We start from the raw sequence: 19743 nt of genomic DNA on the forward strand, positions 1-19743 counted from the left end.
AGAGCCCGATTGGAAGTACAGCAGCCAGGACTTGAAGTGGTGCCCATATGGGATGGTAGCACTGCAGACGGCAGCTGTACCAGCTGTGCCACAGCGCCTGCCCCTGCATTTACTCTTTTTTTTTTTTTTTTTTTTTTGACAGGCAGAGTGGACAGTGAGAGAGAGAGACAGAGAGAAAGGTCTTCCTTTGCCGTTGGTTCACCCTCCAATGGCCGCCGCGGCCGGCGCGCTGCGGCCGGCGCACCGCGCTGATCCGATGGCGGGAGCCAGGAGCCAGGTGCTTTTCCTGGTCTCCCATGGAGTGCAGGACCCAAGCACTTGGGCCATCCTCCACTGCACTCCCTGGCCACAGCAGAGGGCTGGCCTGGAAGAGGGGCAACCGGGACAGAATCCGGCGCCCCGACCGGGACTAGAACCCGGTGTGCCGGCGCCGCTAGGCGGAGGATTAGCCTAGTGAGCCGCGGCGCCGGCTAACTCTTGACAGCCACTCTGTAGCATAGCTAGATACAGTTCTCATTTTATAGATAAAGAGACTGAAACATGCCGAGCTAAATAATTCCTCATTCAAAATCTGAACCCATTTCTTTCTTGTAGAGTCTGCAGCGCTTGTTTTGTCCACATACCACATTACCTTCCCTCATTTAAAATGAAGGTTCTGTGCCATAGAAGGTGTTTTATACACAATGAATGTTCCACGAATTCATGAAAAAATTGGAAATTAAAGCAAAAAATATAAACTTTATTTTTCATAAGATCCACCAGGTTCAAGACACTTTTGCAAGGAATGAAGGCAGCCATTTGTTCCAAGTCCAAAGAATTGAAGCTCCTGGTAACTTAATCATGTCAGTGAAACCTTTTTTCCACTATTATCTGAAGAAAAATGACTGGTCTTTATAAAGTTTATTTTTATGACTAAAAAACAAAGTCAGAAGGAGCCAAATCAGGACTATAAGGTGACTGCCTAAAGATTTCCCATCAAAACTCACCAAATTGCCCTTCTTAGATAGTAGGGATGAGCAGGAGCATTGTCACAGTAGAGATGGACTTCCTGATAACACTTTCCTCAGTGTTTTTCCTTTAACACTTTGGCTCACTGATTCAGAACTCTCTCAGAATAAGCAGATGTTATTGTTTCTTGCTCTTTGAGAAGGTCAACAAGCAGAATATTTTGAGCATCCAACAAAATTTGTCATGACCATTGCTTTCAACCAGTCTGTTTCTGTTTTGGTTGGATCCAGTCCATCTTTTGGAAGCTGTTGCTTTGATTGTGCTTTGTCTTCAGGAGCATATTAGTAAAGCTGTGTTTCATGTCCTGTTACCATTCTGCAAAGAAATGCTTCAAGATGTCAATTCTGGGGCTGGCACTGTGGTGTAGTTGGTAAAACTACCACCTGTGACTCCAGCATCCCATTTGGGCATTGGTTTGAGTCCTGGCTGCTCCACTTCCAACAGCTCCCTGCTAACGTACCTGGGAAAGCAGAGGAGAATGGCCCAAGTGCTTGGGCCCTTGCACCCACATGGTGGAAGAAGCTTTTGGCTCCTGGCTTCGGACTGGCCCAACTCCAGCTGTTGTGGCCGTTTAGGGAGTATACCAGTGGATGGAAGATGTTCTCTCTCTCTGTCTCTCTCTCTCTCTTTCTCTCTCTACTCCCCCTTCTCTCTCTTCTTGTAACTCTGCCTTTCAAATAAAAAAGAATTGTCAATTCCATTTTCTTAAAATTTCCATTAAATCTCTGCTCTTATCTGTAGCTGATCTAGGCACAACCGATTTGGAACCCACTGAGTGGAATGTTCCCTTCACTTTAGTTTTTTAGTCAGAATTGTGTAGTCAAGATGTCTTGAGGGGCTAGCGTTGTGCCGTAGTGGGTAAAGCCGCCGTCCGCAGTGCCAGCATCCCCTATGGGCACCGGTTTGAGTCCTGGCTGCTCCACTTCCTATCCAGCTCTCTGCTATGGCCTGGGAAAGCAGTAGAAGATGGCCCAAGTCCTTGGGCCCCTGCACCCACATGGGAGACATGGAAGAAGCTTCTGACTCATGGCTTCAGATCTGCACAGCTCCAGCAGTTATGGCCATCTAGGGAATGAACCAGCAGATGAAAGACCTCTCTCTCTTTCCCTCTTTCTCTCTCCCTCTCTCTGCCTCTCCGTAACTCTTTCAAATAAATAAATAAATCTTTCAAAAAAAGATGTCTTGAGTATTGGATGCTGTGTCTGCTGTTACTTATTGATCCTCTTAAATTAGGGCACAAGTAAGAGTAGTTTTTTTTCTCATACTTTGATGTTGATGATCTGCTGCTATGGGCTTCATCTTCAGTTATCACATCTGTTCTTAAAATATGTTGTCCATTTGTAAACTGCTGATTTATTTGGGGCATTGTTGCTGTCAACTTTTTGGAAAACATCAGTGATTTCACTATTTTTCTACCATGGCTTCACTATGAATTTGTTGTTTGCTATCTCTTCAGTTTAACAAAAATCTTGTTGCTCTGATAGGGAGTCCTTTCAAATTGCTATCTTATTCTTAGTGCCTCATGCTAGTTCCTGTTCAGACATGTTATTATAAGTTAGTATGAGCATATTTGGGTTCAAAAATATTTTGAAGTTCATGCATAGCTTCTTCATAATATGAATTTTCTATGAACTTTTTAAAAACTTCTTGTATATATAATATATTGGTTACACTTATTGAGTGCTAATGGATGAGAACTGTGTGCTATGTTGACAAAATGTAGTGCATCTTTAGGAATCCATCATTCTCTACAGGGTTGCACCCCCCAAAATTAAACTTGGTTGAGTAAATGTGAGAACTGTTGAGAAGATGTGTAGGCATAACTCTTGAAATGTTTTATATAGTATATACATACAGATTTCTATTTTAAAGCAAAAGATAATCACAGTGCCTACTGCTGAGTCCTATTTCTGCATAATTACCAGGAATTTATTTTCTTCTGAAATTTATTTTCTTCTGAAATTATTTTCTGCAAAGTAGAAATTTAACAATTCCATTGCCTTCACTGAATACTTTTTATCTTTTATGTTTAGGTTATCTTCATTGTAATGAATACGATAGTCTGAGATTGAGGTGGCTGAAGCAGACGTTAGAATCTTTCATCCCACAGCCTTTGATAAATACAATTAAAGTGTCTGAATTGGATGGCAGAGACATGGGAGAATCTCAGCCTGAAAGCTTTGACAAGGTACTTTTATTACATTGTGATGAGATGATGCACTGCCAGTGATTCCACTATTATGTTGCTTTGTTGTTGTTTTCCGTTTGCTCCCAGACATATCCTGACACAGTTTGTCAGAACTCTGAGAAATTTTGAAAAGGTGACCGTGAAGGCAGTTTTCATTTGATGGTAAGCATAGCTCAAAGGAAGTGATAACTTTGGGATTGGGTATTACCAAATTTTTTGTGTTTCCAGGTATCTCAAAGATAACTCAGGAAAAGATCCATATTATTTGGGTCAGTACACAAACATGTGTACTATACTGCTTTAATTTGGAACATTTCATGTCAGAGTATTGCATTTTAAAAAACAGTCAATTTAGTAAGCTGAAATTTAAATATTAATTCTTGAAATGTTCAGAATTCAGATATACTCATACAGTAATATCTGTTTAAGTTGGGTATTTTTTGTAAAGATTTGGCTTGTGTTCATCAAGAGTGTCAAATCTAAGCTTAATAAACCTCTAGTCTTATCATCTTCCTCTTCTAAATGAAACAAACACTGAAAAGTATATAGATAATTTTTCTAAGTGTTAGTGCAAAAATGTCAGAGAAAATTTACCTTGATGTGTTTTAAGCTTCAAAGAAAAATATTAATTTATTTGTTGCTTTGCATGTATTTTCAGTGCAGATTTGCATCGTTCGTCCTTTTTCTTTTCCAGGTGTTAGTTGATGCTCCATGTTCAAATGATCGAAGTTGGTTGTTCTCTTCTGATTCACAGAAAGCAGCCTGTATGATAAGTCAGAGAAGGAATTTGCCTGTTCTACAGATAGAACTGTTAAGGTGAGCACTGTTAATTCAAAGTGTCTTTTGGCTTCTCACATAATTTAAATAGGTGAAGCAAAATATATCAGGCCCCAAAATGAAGGGCTTCCTGTGTAGATGTCAGTGATTATTCCTCCTAAAGCTGCACTTACAAAAGACCTCACCCCCTCTCTTTCAGCTCCTATGTTGCAGTGAAATATAGGAATGGGGTGGATTGTCTTAGAAAAGCACCATGACTACTATGGTGCAAAGTTGTTTGCTTACCAAGCCCATCCCAAGCCTCAAGTTCATCACACTATACTTTCTTTCACCAGAGTCTGAGCAGCCCCTCCATCCTTCTGTAAAAGTAGTCATAGAATAAGATGTATTTTTTGGTAATGTTGTGGATGAGTTAGCCCCCTAGGAAGTTGTTGCTCATTGTTAGCACTTATTTCCCTTATAAGAATTTTCCAGAAGGGCCTGGCTACCAAGAAATAGGAGTCTTCAAAATGTTTGTATAGAATGTGTATTATGAAACAAATTAAATATTATTTCAAAATATTTGTGCACTAAAATAAGCTTATATTTTAATTCTGCTTTTCCACAAACTTTCTGAAATGTGCTTATATTTTGATTTTCTTCAAAACTAAGGTATTTGGGGTCATTCTTATTATAATTCCAAAAGAGGTTTCAAATTATAACCTACTGTCAAGTAATTTTTGTTATTTAATGTTGAATAAAAATTCTCTGTGATATTTAAAATATAGTTAAATTGTACTTTATCATTCACTACCTCTTCTGGCAATGTGCTTTTTTTCCAACTTTTGGCTAATACACAGCAGTGTACATATGCCAGTACCTAAACATGAAACTAATATCAATACGGAGCCTCATTTGTGTACCTGATTTATTTGTCAGCATATTACAGTGAGTCTTGGTGGTACCTACCAGAAGCTTTTCTCGACATTTCTCATCTGGTACTTAGACCATTTCTTTGTATACTTCTGATGTCAGCCTTTCCTGTAAGAAAAGAAGACACTGAAAACTCTATCTTCCTTTCCCTTTATCTCTTGGTTGGTCAGCTTTGAGATATTTTCTAAATCCTTCTCTAAGCCATTTTTCTAACCCAAATTTCATTGTTCTGACTTCTCAATTAATGATTTCTATTTGGACCTTGCCATTGTTAACCTGTATATCATTTAACAGATATTAAATCTTGTGATGAATTATTAGCATTGTGACCCCCAACATTTTTTTTAATTCATGACTAAACGACCAGGCATAATTGACAGTATTATTTTTCTTCTCTTCTTCATGAAAACTCCAACACTGAGTTTTTTTTTTCTTCCTGTTCATCACTTAGCTTTCTGTGTGTTATATTCCATCTCCTTCTTTTCTTCCAGTTTGTCTTAACTCTATCTTTTATTTCCTTTACCCTTATAAAGCTATTCTAATTAAAGTTTTTAAAGCCCCCTTAATTGTAAGAGGATATTTTTCTAATTTTACCTGATCTATTTTTAAAATGTGTTTGATAAAATTTTATTTTATTTTTTTAAAAGATTTGTTTATTTATTTGAAGGTCAGAGTTACACAGAGAGAAAAGGAGAGGCAAAGAGAGAGAGATCTTCCATCCCCTGGTTCGCTCCCCAATTGGCCGAAACTGCTGGAGCTGCGTTGAACTGAAGCCAGGAGCTTCTTCTAGGTCTCTCATGCAGGGGCTGGGGCCCAAGGACTTGGACCATTTTCTACTGCTTTCCCAGGCCACAACAGAGAGCTGAATTGGAAATAGACTTAAACCAGCGCCCATGTGGGATGCCGGCATTGCAGGTTGTGGTTTACCCATTATGTCACAGCACCGGCCCCAAGAATTTTATTTTTTAAAACATTTATTTATTTATTTATAAGGCAGAGAGGGAGAAAGAGAGAGAGAGAGAGATCCCTCTAGTTCACTTCAGAAATCACTGCAACAGCTGGGTCGGCCAGGCCCTAGTCGGGAGCCAGGAACTCCATCCTGATCTCCTATGTAGATGACAGGGGCTCAAATATTTGAGCTATCTTCCACTGCCTTCCCAGGCACATTAGCAGAAAACTGGATCAGAGGTGGAATAACCAGGACTGGAACCAGTGCTCCAGATATAGTATGTCAGTATTGCATGCAGTATCTCAACTTGCAGTGCTACGACACTGGTCCCAGTTGATAGAATTTTGAAATTGTATTTTTAATTATATAATTCATGGAAACATTTACATTTAAAAAATAAGTAAAATAATGTAGGTCAAACAAAATCCCCCTTGGCCATATACCCAGCCAAATACCAACTTTCTTCACAGAGTGAACTATTGGACATGTTTGGTATATATTCTTTTTTTTTTTTTTTTTTTTTTTTCTGACACAGAGAGAGAGACAGAGAGAAAGGTCTTCCTTCTGTTGGTTCACCCCCAAAATGGCCACCACAGCCAGCATGCTGTGCCGATCCGAAGCCAGGAGCCAGGTGCTTCCTCCTGGTCTCCCATACAGGTACAGGGCCCAAGCACTTGGGCCATCCTCCACTTCTAGGGCCACAGCAGAGAACTGGACTGGAAGAGGGGCAACTGGGACAGAATCCGGCGCCCCAACCGGGACTAGAATCCTGGGTGCCGACGCCGCAGGCGGAGGATTAGCCAAGTGAGCCGCGGCGCCAGCCTGGTATATTCTCTTTCAAACTTTTTCTATACAATTATATACACATAAAGAAATACATTAAAAATAGCAACTAGCATGTATATTGTCCATAACTTCCCCCTTTTTTGTATTTAATATTTCTTTGTCTTTTCCCTCTATTTTATTCTCCTTAATCTGTGAAATATTTAGGAGGATCACTTTATTGTATTCTATTTAATACTCTACTTTTGGATGCTTACCTGTTTTAGTTTATTTCCAGGTGATAAAAATTCAGGTTAGAACAAATACCAAAGAGCAAACTATGGCAGGTTTCTGGTCTGTGTTTACTTTAAATTCATAGCTAAGTAAGAATGGCTGAGTGCAAACAGCTACTCTATGATTTTTTTTTTTTTTTTTGACAGAGTTAGACAGTGACAGAGAGAGACAGAGAGAAAGGTCTTCCTTCCATTGGTTCACCCCCCAGATGGCTGCCATGGCCGATGCACTGCGGCCGGCGTGCTGCGCTGATCCGAAGCCAGGAGCAGGTGGGTACAGGGCCCAAGCACCTGGGCCATCCTCCACTGCATTCCTGGGCCACAGCAGAGAGTTGGACTGGAAGAGGAGCAACTGGGACAGAATCTGGCGCCCCAACAGGGACTAGAACCCGGTGAGCCGTGGCGCTGGCTAGTTTTTTTTTTTGTTTTTTTGTAAAAGTTTGTTCTTAAATGTACAACAGGCTGCAAGGCAGTACATGATAGGGAATCTAGATGTTTAGATAGGAATGGAATACACGGTTACCAATGCCTCAGAAACAAAGGAACAGACTACTTTTTGTGAGTTTTCATTTCACTGTGGCCAGCAGGCTCTTCCTCTCTAACTATACTTTTAGCTCTTCAGGTTTCTTCTGCTTCTCTTTTTGTTTCTCCTCGAAAACCTGCACCCTCTTGGGCTTTTTTGTGCTGCCAGACATGATATCTTTCCCAGACCCTGCAGCCTCCTTTTTTTTTTTTTTTTGGAGTTTACAAAGAGTTCTTAATTTTGTCTGAATGAACAGGTATATTAGCATTTTTCTGATTTAAATATCAAGAAGTAGAACTGAGTATCAATATAATGGTTATGCTGAATTGTTTTCCAGAAAGGCTACTGCAGTTTATACTCTACTGTACTTAACTTTGTTGACTCTCAAAACATTCTCTTCCCTTGACATTCATGATCATCTGCTTTTTTCTTCCTCCCCCTAACACCCACCACACACTTCTTTGGTTATTCCTTCTTTGTATTTTTCTTAATTTGCTTGTGATCAGCTCATCCTCAAAATTCTGGGTGTCATTAGTCTGTTGATATTAGTCCTTGTCTCATTCTGATGGCTTTCATATGTTACAAAATGATGTCTCCCAAAAAGGAGTGTATGTCTTGGCTCAGAACTTTCTCCTTAGCCTTAAACCCATATATTCATCTGCTTATAAGACATCCCCTAACAAATAAAACTCAAAGAGTCAAATTAAAGCTCTTAATTTCTAATGCTCTCTGAGCCCCTCCTCCCCAAAATAAACAAAACAGAAACCTCACCAATGTGCATCTTCTCCCACTTTGCTCTTGGTAAATGCCATATCACCGTGCATTTTCCTAAGTCTGAAATCTGTCTCCAGCTCCCTTCTTCTCCTTATGTTTAATCAATCACTAAGATGTCTCATTTGTTCCTGTTAAAATATTTCTCAAATGTATCCATCTCTCTTCATCCCTAATAGCCTAACCTCAGCCACCAGCACCCTTCACCAGATATATCCGACTGACTCATGACCTTCCTGCCAGTCTCCAGTTGTGAGCTCTACCACTTCATTCTTCACAGTGAAGCCAAAGTGATACAACTGAAATGTAAATCTGAATGCACCATTATTCTTCTGGAAATCCTATAGAATTCCCTGTTACCAGCAAGATTTCAAACTGTTGCTATCATATTCAAGTCTTCTTTTGTTTTGGCTTCTCCTTACATCACTAGTTTCATTCTCTTAGGACTCTTGTTGCATTGTGTTTCAACCGAGCAGTTCTTCGAACACTCTATACAGTGTCTAATTTCTGAGGCCAGTATATTTCCTGATCCTTTTGCCAGATAGTTCACTTCATCCTCCTCTCTCTCCCGGCTAACTTTACTGGTTCTTCAGGAATCAGTTCTCACAGCTTATTATTGTAGTCTTGCTGACACCCCAGCACTGGTACTGATATTCTGTGCTTATCTTTACCTTCATTAAAAATATGTGTTTTTTTGTTAGTTTCTTTGCTAGGCATTTGTCTATACTCGTCTGTCTCTTCAACAAGACTGTAATCCCCATGAGAACAGAGATGTTTCATTGTTTTTATCCCCACCATTTCATTCAGTCTCTGTCATGTGGAAAGGGCTTAGTAAATAGTTGTTTAAAACAGTAAATCATAAGGGCTGCGTATTTAGAATTTGCCCCTGTAATCAAATTTATAGCAAAGTTAATCTGACAGAAATAATGATGTAATCATTATTGTGCTGCGTGGTAATTAGGCATAAGTTTAAAGCAATTCACATAATTTATTTAGATAAGTATTACTTTTATATAGCCAAAACATGGTTTTAGCTTTAGATTTTTTGTCCATTTAACGAATTTCTCCTACCATCATATAACATTTAGTCATAATCACGAAGAACATGCAGATAGATGAGACTCAAGGCTTACACAAAACAAGCTCTTCCTTAGTGGCCACTTCTCTGTGCTCTTATCTAAACCTCTAAAAAGAATAACTTGAGTACCGTATTACTTTAGTAACAAATTGGCAGGGCACAAAACTGACATCTCCATCACAGTGAGTATAGGTTTTCATGTAATCATTTGTGATTGGGAAAGGCTGTGACACCAGCCATTCTTTTCTTTGAGCAACTGCTCTGCAGTCTCTCTCTGTGTTCTTCCTGGGCTGCGTGAGAGGTTTTGGAGCTACTTGAAGCAGTTGAAACTCTCAGTTTTGGCTGTGTGATTCTGACGATAAAGAAAAATGAGCTGGATGCCCAAGCTACAGGCACACAAAATGGTTTGATCCCCCACATCTATAAATCCTGGGGTTAAAAAGATAAAGGATAAAATGATAATAGCTGACATAGTATCTCTTTTGTCTCCTGTCCTTGACTTCAAAAAAGAAAAAAATAAAAGACTACAGTAATTTTATCATCAGATAGCTCTATTATATCACTGTCACTTACAAAGAAGCTTCCTTTGCCTGTCTTCCAAATCATCTTTACTTAGTTACTGCCTTACCTTTCTTTACAAAAGGTAATCCTTTTATTCCACAGTAAGAGTTAAAGAGGTTTTAAATGCAAATGACCAAGAGACTAAATACATTGATTTGTATGAGTTTTAGTCAGACTATGAAGGACTAATATCAGATCCTTATTTGCATTTGCAAAGAGCAATTAGAAAGTAAGCAAGCAAATATTGCCTTGCCTGATATTGTGAACATTGAATGGTACCCAGAAGGGAGAAGACCTGGAAAGGGTAGTCAAGAGGCAAAAAGGTAGAACATTTTGGAAGTGCTGTTTTTTTTTGTTTTGTTTTGTTTTGTTTTTTCTGACAGGCAGAGTGGACAGTGAGAGAGAGAGACAGAGAGAAAGGTCTTCCTTTGCTGTTGGTTCACCCTCCAATGGCTGCCGCGGCCGGCGCGCTGTGGCTGGTGCACCGTGCTGATCTGAAGCCAGGAGCCAGGTGCTTCTCCTGGTCTCCCATGGGGTGCAGGGCCCAAGCACTTGGGCCATCCTCCACTGCACTCCCTGGCCACAGCAGAGAGCTGGCCTGGAAGAGGGACAACCAGGACAGAATCCGGCGCCCCGACTGGGACTAGAACCCAGGGTACCGGCGCCGCAAGGTGGAGGATTAGCCTAGTGAGCCGTGGCGCCGGCCCGGTAGTGCTGTTTTTTTAAAGACTAAACTTATATCTGCATATGTCTGTTGACAGATACTTTATGTCCTCCATGGCTGTATTTATGTTCATTTATTTTTATCAGAAATTATTTGTATTTAAATTAAATAGGCAGTCTGTATAGTGTTTAGAACTTTAGCTTTTAAAAAGATGATATTCTAAAAAAAATGTTAAAAAAGATGATATTCTATAACCAAATATTCTATAAATATTAATCTGCATATTTTTATGAATATGGTTACTTAAATGAAAATCAACATTCTAATAAATTTTTTACTGTTACATTTTAAAAAGAGGTATTAGTTGCTGTATAATATTCTTTTTAAAATTCTTTTTTTTAACTTTTTAACCTATCCACAAAGAAATGGAAAAATTAGGATCTTTCATTGGATTCATAAAGCATGAAGATAAAAAGGTTACTTCTGAAGTATAATAGAGAAATGGAATTAAATGATTAGCTTGGGTGTGGGTAGCTAACCTAGCAGTTAAAATGTCTGTGTTTCACGTAGGAGTGCTAGGTTCTTCCTAGCTCTGGCTCCTGACTCCTGACTCCAGCTTCCCTCCAATGAGTATCCTGGGAGGTAGCAGTGATGTCTCAAGTAATTGGGTTCCTACCACCCACATGGGAGACCTAGATTGAGTCCCTGGTTCCTAGCTCTAACCCAGCCCAGTCCCAGATGTTGGGGGCATTTGGGGAACGAATCAGTGGATAGAAGTGCTCCCTTTCTCTCTCTCTCTCCCCCTCTCTCTCTTTCTCTTTTTCTTCCCTGTCTCCTCTTCCCTCTCTCTCTTCCTCTGAATGAAAGTTTATTTTGATACAAAACAGTTTTGAAACCTATGAATATTTTTTTTTCATAATATGCATTTTCATGAAGTTTTTGAAGACCCCTAGTATGAGTCTCAAAAATTTTTGCACCAAATAAACTTTGAATTTCATCTTCCATGAACATTTTTACATGTAAGTTTTATAAAATTCTCTCAAGTTTATGTCTCCAAACTGTTTTAAGAAGATAAAATGAGTGATGGGTATTTGGCACAGCTGTTAAGCTACCACTTGGAGTGTCTTGATCACAAACTGAAATGCTTGGGTTCAAGTCTCTTTTCTCCACTCTAACTTACTACTAACGCACGTCTTTGAAGCAATGTTAATGATTCAAATAGCTGGGTCCATGCCACCCACATGGGAGACTCAAATTAAGTTCCAGGCTGCTAGCTTTGGCCTCACTCAGCCCTGGTTGTTACAGGCATTTGCAGAGTGAACTAGCAAATATGAGATCTCTTTCTGTTTCAAATAAATAAAATTATTTTTTTAAAGTAAGGTAATTTAGAGGCCAGTGTTGTGATGCAGTAAATTGAGACACTACTTACAACACCAACATCCCATATCTGAGTGCTGGTTTGATTCCCAGCTGTTCCACTTCTGATCCAGCTTCCTGCTAATGTACCTAAGGAAGATAGCAGAAGATAGCCCAAATAACTGGGCCCCTGCCACCCATGTGGGAGACCAGGATGGAGTACCTGGCTGCTTTGTGCCTGGCCCAGCCCTGGGTATAGCTGCCATTTGAGGAATGAACCAGTGGAGGAAGATAATCTCTCTCTCTTTCTCTCTCTCTCTTTCTTTTTCTCTGTTTCTCCCTTGCACTCTCTGTTGCTTTGTCTTTGAAATAAATAAATTCTTAAATAAAAGATAAGGGAGGAGATGTACAATTTGGTACACGCTCAATCGGACTTGCCCCAAATGGTGGAGTTAGAATCATGCCAGGGGATTCCAATACAATCCCATCAAGGTGGCATGTACCAATGCCATCTCACTAGTACAAGGGATCAATTTCAGTTCACAATTGATCACACTGATAGGTCTAAGAGTCAAAGGGATCACACAAACAAATCTAGTGTCTGCTAATACTAGCTGATAGAATCAAAGAGGGAGAGAACGATCCATCATGGGAAGCCGGATACACAGTAGGCTCATAGAATGGCAGATGTCCTAAACAGCACTGTGGCCTCAGAATCAGCCCTTAAGGCATTCGGATATGGCTGAAGAGCCCATGAGAGTATTTTAGGCATGGAAAGCCAAGACACTGGGAAAAAAAAAAAAAAAAAAGGAGACCTAAATGAACGATCTCTGCGAGTGAGATCCCAGTGGAAAGAACGGGGCCATCAAAGAAGGAGGTACCTTTCTCTGAAGGGAGGAGATAACTTCCACTTTGACTATGACCCTGTAGGAATAAGATCAAAGTCGGCGAACTCAAAAGGCTTCCATAGCCTTGGCAACTCATGACTAGAGCCTAGGGAGATTACTGACACCATAAACAAGAGTGTCACATTGTTAAGTCAACAACAGGAGTCACTGTGTACTTACTTTTCATGTGGGATCTGTCCTTAGTGTGTTGTCCAATGTGAAGTAATGCTATAACTAGTACTGAAATGGTATTTTACACTTTGTGTTTCTGTGTGCGTGCAAACTGATGAAATCTTTACTTAATATATACTGAATTGATCTTCTTTATATAAAGATAATTGAAAATGAATCTTAGGCCAGCGCCGCGGCTCACTAGGCTAATCCTCCACCTTGCAGCGCCGGCACACCGTGTTCTAGTCCTGGTCAGGGCGCCAGATTCTGTCCCGGTTGCCCCTCTTCCAGGTCAGCTCTCTGCTGTGGCCCGGGAGTGCAGTGGAGGATGGCCCAAGTGCTTGGGCCCTGCACCCCATGGGAGACCAGGATAAGTACCTGGCTCCTGCCATCAAATCAGCGTGGTGCGCCGGCCGCGGCAGCCATTGGAGGGTGAACCAACGGCAAAGGAAGACCTTTCTCTCTGTCTCTCTCTCTCTCTGTCCACTCTGCCTGTCAAAAAAAAAAAATAAATAAATAAATAAATAAAAAAGAAAATGAATCTTGATGTGAATGGAATGGGAGAGGGAGCGGGAGATGGGAGGGGTGCGAGTGGGAGGGAAATTATTGGGAGGAAGCCATTGTAATCCATAAACTGTACTTTGAAAATTTATATTTACTAAATAAAAAAAAAAAAATAAAAGATAAGGTAATTAAAAAGGAAGATAAGAATGAGGCAAAGATATAAGGAATCATTGAATATAAGCCAATTTTACTCATGGAGTGCCTTTTCAAAGTATGCATTTATCAGGCTGGCGCCATGGCTCACAATCCTCCGCTTGTGGTGCCGGCATCCCATATGGGCGCCGGGTTCTAGTCCTGGTTGCTCCTCTGCTGTGGCCCGGGAGAGCAGTGGAGGATGGCCCAAATGCTTGGGCCCCTGCACCCGCATGGGAGACCAGGAAGAAGCACCTGGCTCCTGGCTTCAGATCGGCGCAGCGCCGGCGGCCATTTGGGGAGTGAACCAGCGGGAGGAAGACCTTTTTCTGTGTCTCTCTTTCTCTGTCTATAACTCTACCTGTCAATTAAAAAAATATATATATACATTTATCATCACTTCTCAAAATAATTTTTGAACTGGTCACTTATTTTTTAAATGAGAAAAATATGGAACACTTCTTGAATTTGCATGTCATGCTTGTGCAGTGGCCATGCTAATCTGAGCTGCTCATTGTATTATATACTATGTATATACTATATAATCTACTTCTTTTACCTTATTTATATTTAGAAATATTAAGAATTATTGAGTGGGAAAATATACTGAAAATGATATACATCTTATTTTTTTAGAAAGTGGCCATAATATTTGTGCAGCAGAAAATTACATGATTTTTAGGTGGGAAGTGTGAACTGAAGAGTATGATTTATAACAAAAATGTAGGTATCTTATTGCAGTAATGGATCATGTCATCCATTTCCCAGAAGGAAATCAATCACATATAAAATAGTGACCCCTTTTGGTTTTCTTTTCACACTACTTAACAAGTAAAATTCACTTTGTGAATTCATTGAAAAAGGAACCTTGGCGTATTTGATAACAACTTGAAAATTTGTATAAATCATCCACATAACAATCCTTAAAAGTGGTACTCTGACAGCAAGAATCGTTTCTTAAAAAGAAACATTAAAAAAAAATCACTGACATCTGTTCTCTGATATTCTATACCTAAGTCAAGAGACACCTAATGACTGTGGAATGTATGTCTTCATTATTCATTAGCGTAGTGACCAGAAAATTGATGTGGAGAGTTGTGATGGAAAAATAATCTTTGGATTAATGGTTCTATCAGCATGGAAGATTTTGAGCACACTTTCTGCTATGCTTGTGTTTTCTTTTTAGGGTTAAAATAATTCAATTAATGTTACATAGTGTCATCATATGCTTAATTATATGCTTGGAATCCAGAAAACAAAAGCGAACTACTGCTGCTATGACTACTCTCTTCTTATTCCTGCTCCTCTTCCTCTTCTCCACCTTCTTTCTTTCTGTTTTAATTCATTTTTTAAATTAGGTGGCAGAATTCAGAGACTATGAGATTAAAAAAATCTATACTTTGTGTGAAGTGCACACTCCTTTTTAACAAGAATTTACTGACCAGAATTTTCTACAGTAAATGAAGGTGTAAAAGGTTGAAACGTCCAAAGCTAAAGTTTGTAGCTGTTGTATTTTTGTTTATAACAATGCATCCAAAATCTAAATTAACAATATGAAATACAGTTGCCTTGTCAATATTTATTAATTTTTCCAATATATATATTAAATATTTATTTTGTATGTGAACCTTTACTAAGCACTGCAGATACTAAAATAAATAGAAAATGATCCTTGTTTTTAAGATCTTCGGAGCAATTCTCATAACATGTGTTAAGGCCTATAATAGAGGGAATTACTAGGGTTGGTTGAGAGCAAGAAGGGGGTCCCTAACTTTGCTCAGTTTAAGGATGGAATGCAATAATAGGAAGGGCTATTTTTCAGGGCTGACATTGTGGTGTTTTAGGGATTTCATTCATCAAAGCTACCACTTGCAGTGCTGGCATCCCATGTAAGCGCTGGTTTGTTTCAGCAGCGCCACTTCCAAACCAGCTCCTTGCTGATGGTCTGGGGAAAACAGCAGAAGATGGCCCAAGTGCTTGAGACCTTGCTACCCATGTGGGATACCTGGATAAAGCTCTTGGCTCCTGACTTCAGCCAGGCCCATCCCCGGCCATTGCGGCCAGCTGGGGAATGAATCAGTGGATGGAAGACCTCTCTCTCTGTCTCTCCCTCTATCTCTGTAATTCTGATTTTCAAATAAATAAATAAATCTTTTTTAAAAGAAGATCTATTTTTCAAAATAAGCAACAAATAAATATTTAAACTGATGTTATTCTTCTAATTTTCTTAATCATGAATATTAACAGTCTCAAAAATCACGTGGAAAGCACAAAAGAATATGAGGTCACTGTTGAAAGAAAAGGATTATATTACCTTTAACTGCATATAGTATTTATGTATTTATTTTTTATTTTTTGGCAGGCAGAGTTAGACAGTGAGAGAGAGAGACAGAGAGAAAGGTCTTCCTTCCATTGGTTCACCCCCGAAATGGCCACCATGGCTGGTGCGCTGTGCCAATCCGAAGCCAGGAGCCAGGTGCTTCCTCCCAGTCTCCCACACGAGTGCAGGGCCCAAGCACTTGGGCCATCCTCCACTGCCTTCCCGAGCCACAGCAGAGAGCTGGAGTGGAAGAGGAGCAACCAGGACAGAACCGGCGCCCTGAGCGGGACTAGAACCCAGAGTGCTAGCGCCGCAGGCAGAGGATTAACCTAGTGAGTCACGGCGCCAGCCTGCATATAGTATTTAAAACAACAGGAATCATAGTGATAATCTCTTTTCCTAGTTAATTTTTAATGAAAATTTTATTTATTAGCTTTTGAAGTGGCTATATTATATTGCTATTCATTCATTTTTTGTTCATTCAGATAGAAAAGTCTGAGACTTTTCCAACACAGTGTGATTAATGCAAAAAATAGTTAAAAAGCATATTCTTTTGGAGATTAAAACATTAACTTTTTCAGTGATATAGGCAAAAACTAGATAACTCTTCAGGGAAGGAGTTTCAACAGTTGGCCTGTGGCCGTTTCTCTTTTGACTTTCAGGGAACATTCCTAGGGTAAGAAAATAGTAGATGCCTCAATTATGTCTTCACATAAACATGTTGATAACTGATGCCCTTGATAAATAGACTAATGAGATTTAGTAAGAGGATAGTTCTTATTTATGGCATCCTTTGGACAGAAAGTCCCAATTAGGATTCTCCATGGTAAACACAATGTAGAATCTATAATAGGATTATGAATAAGCACATCCTTTAGGAGAATGTCATATAACCTATTCAACTCCCTAAAGTATATTGCAGATGTGACATAAATGTTCCACATTTTATGAGGTGACCTGTGAACTTTGCTTAGAGAATGAGTCTGAGCTAACAAGTACTTATCCAGGACTGGAAGACCTGGGGTCCCATATCAGATGCCCCAGATCATTCACTGCTTTCCTTGGGTCTTTTGATTGCTTCTATACTTGAAGTTTTTAGCAAAGCTTGATAGTTGGTTAGATGTCTGGTTTGTAAAACTCTGATTTGATAACCTGATCATTTGTGTTAGCTCATCCATGATCCCTAAGCAGACCTCTGTGATGAAGCTGAATTGAAAATTATTTGTCTAAGTCCCAGTTATAAGCCTGTTATTCCAGTCCCATATTTAAATTTTGAAACTCAATTCATTCAGCTGTCAGAAATTAAGAATCCTGCCCTTATTTGCCCTGCATGGAAGCATGATAGAGATGGTGAAAAGATGGGACTTGTTGGACCAGAATTCATCCAGCCAAAAGAACCAGGGAAGTTTCCATTTTGGCTCTATTCACTAGGGAAAATAATAACAGTGAATTCCATTCATTGACTACATTGGCTCTTCAACTCCTTTTTCGCATGGGCTCAAGAAAATGAGTGGAGAGAGCCTTGGAAGCACTCCAGCAAGATGCCTATTACTTTCTGCTTTGTAGTTGAGGGAATCTCTTCCTTTATTGAAATATGAGGCAAAAATTATGATTATTTCCCAGCTATTTATTTTCACAATCTGTTTTTATTTAGTGCCTTTTATGTACCAGGTAACAATGGTGAACAGGGTCAATTCATATCTTGTTTGACTTAGCTACTGTTCTTGTTCTAATTAACTCTCCATCATCTCTGATTCTGGACTCTCCATGTCTTCACCAACATCTGAGAAATTGTCCGACTTTATTTATTTATGTGAAAGTCAGAGTTACAAACAGAGAAATGAGGGATAGATAGAGAGATCTTCCATCAGCTGGTTCATTCCCAAGATGGTTGCAACAGCCAAGGCTGAGCCAGGCCAAAGTCAGGAGCCAGGAGCTTCTTCTGGGCCTCCCTTGTACATGGCAGGGACCCAAGCATTTGGGTCATCTTCTGCGCTCTTCCCAGGCAATTAACAGGGAACTGGATTGGAAGTGGAGTAGCCAAGACTTGAACCAGCAAGCAAGGTAAAATCTTAGATCACTTTAAAATTCTTGACATGTCTGTGCAAGTATCTCCTCCCTATTTTACTCCCTTTTGCATTTTTTATTTATTTTCTTTATGTGTGTGTGTTGTTTTTGTTTCTCACATTATAACTTTTTATGTAATTCATTATATCTGTATTTTTCTTTATGATTAATGATTTTTTGTGCATTATTTAAGAAATCATTATTTATCCCAAATAATCTTTTATTATTTTCTGTAAGATATTTTTTAAATCTATAATCCACTTACAGTTTAGTTTATTCAACATTATAGGGATTTTTAGGGATTTCATTCATCAAATTACTACGTCTCCTTCCATTTCTACTTTATCATGCATAAAATATTAATGTTTTTAAAATATATTTTATTTATTTATTTGAGAGGCAGAGTTACAGACAGAGAGAGGGAGAGACAGAGAGAAAGGTCGTCCATCTGCTGGTCTACTTCCCAAATGGCCGCAATGGTGGGAGCTGGGCCAATCTGAAGCCAGGAGCCATGACCTTCTTTCAGGTCTCCCATATGGGTGTAGGGGTCCAAGGACTTGGGCCATATTCTGCTGTTTTTCTGAAGCCATAGCAGAGTTGGATCAGAAGAGGAATAACCTGGACTCGAACCAGCACCCATATGGGATGCTGGTACTGCAGGCGGAGGCCTAGCCCACTGTGCCACAGTGCTGACCCAAAATATTGACTTTTGTTATATATTTTATACCTTTTGAGATGTTCTTAAGAATATTTCTTCTTTAATTTCTTAGTGTGGTGAGTTATATGATTTGACTTGTCTAATATGAAGCTACCCACATGTTTATCTTGAAGTGTGCTTGTGTGTTTGTATTTGTAAGTGACACTGACATATATATTTTTATTTTTGAGATATTCTTATCAGAATATGGAATTGTTTATACTAGTATAGTCTCATAAAATGAACTAAGAAGAGAACTCTCATTTGTAGTCTCTATGTAACATTCTATATTTTTGTTATTGTTGTTGTTGTTTTGTTTTTTTGTTTTTTGTTTTTTTTTTTTTTGACAGGCAGAGTGGACAGTGAGAGAGAGAGACAGAGAGAAAGGTCTTCTTTTGCCGTTGGTTCACCCTCCAATGGCCGCCGCGGCCGGCGCGCTGTGGCTGGTGCACCGTGCTGATCCAATGGCAGGAGCCAGGAGCCAGGTGCTTTTCCTGGTCTCCCATGGAGTGCAGGGCCCAAGCACTTGGGCCATCCTCCACTGCACTCCCTGGCCACAGCAGAGAGCTGGCCTGGAAGAGGGGCAACCGGGACAGAATCTGGCGCCCCGACCGGGACTAGAACCCGGTGTGCCGGCGCCGCTAGGCGGAGGATTAGCCTAGTGAGCCGCAGCGCCGGCCCAACATTCTATATTTTTAAGAAGCAAGTAAGTTTACGAACATTTATGTATCATGTATATATATACATGGAGACACCCAGGGAATGAGTAGTTCTCAAAAAAGTGGTATAGAATTCTACCTTATACAGTGTCATCAATGAAGAAGAATAAATTTTCAGAGAAATGACAAGAAAAAGAAAAAGGACTCTCAGTCTCTGGGTGGCAAATTAAGAGAAAGCAAAGTAAAACTTTTCATGGGAAGCAACTGATAGAAACCAGCACTGCATGATAGTGAAAAAATTCACAAGAGCAATTAGATAGAATGAAAAGATAATTTTTGGACATGCAGGTAGGACAGTAGGAAGCTGACAACTGCTACACAAAGACTGCAACCTAAAAAAGCAT

The 19743-nt window shown here is 39.6% G+C and overlaps 1 protein-coding gene and 1 non-coding gene across 11 annotated transcripts in view; one reads left to right on the plus strand and one right to left on the minus strand.

Annotated features, from left to right (window-relative positions):
• NSUN3 (NOP2/Sun RNA methyltransferase 3) overlaps positions 1 to 19743 on the plus strand; it is an 88509-nt gene that overhangs the window by 43991 nt on the left and 24775 nt on the right. For 6 of the 10 annotated variants that reach the window (XM_002716753.5, XM_051819162.3, XM_089330683.1 and 3 more), the window contains 2 exons: positions 3042 to 3196; positions 3891 to 4012. In XM_002716753.5, coding sequence (XP_002716799.1) covers positions 3042 to 3196; positions 3891 to 4012 — 277 coding nt within the window. Of the gene's footprint in view, positions 1 to 3041; positions 3197 to 3890; positions 4013 to 5552; positions 6938 to 7036; positions 7282 to 19743 lie in introns of those variants that run through there. The other 4 variants (XR_007908929.3, XR_016232395.1, XM_089330680.1 and 1 more) reach the window with 3 other exon arrangements.
• On the minus strand, positions 14041 to 14142 carry LOC127483055 (U6 spliceosomal RNA). Its single transcript, XR_016233364.1, has one exon. It is a non-coding gene; the product is annotated as a U6 spliceosomal RNA (small nuclear RNA).

This window comes from Oryctolagus cuniculus, chromosome 4, assembly GCF_051225735.1.
Source record: "Oryctolagus cuniculus isolate XC-2025 breed Fujian yellow rabbit chromosome 4, ASM5122573v1, whole genome shotgun sequence".
NCBI lineage: Eukaryota > Metazoa > Chordata > Mammalia > Lagomorpha > Leporidae > Oryctolagus > Oryctolagus cuniculus.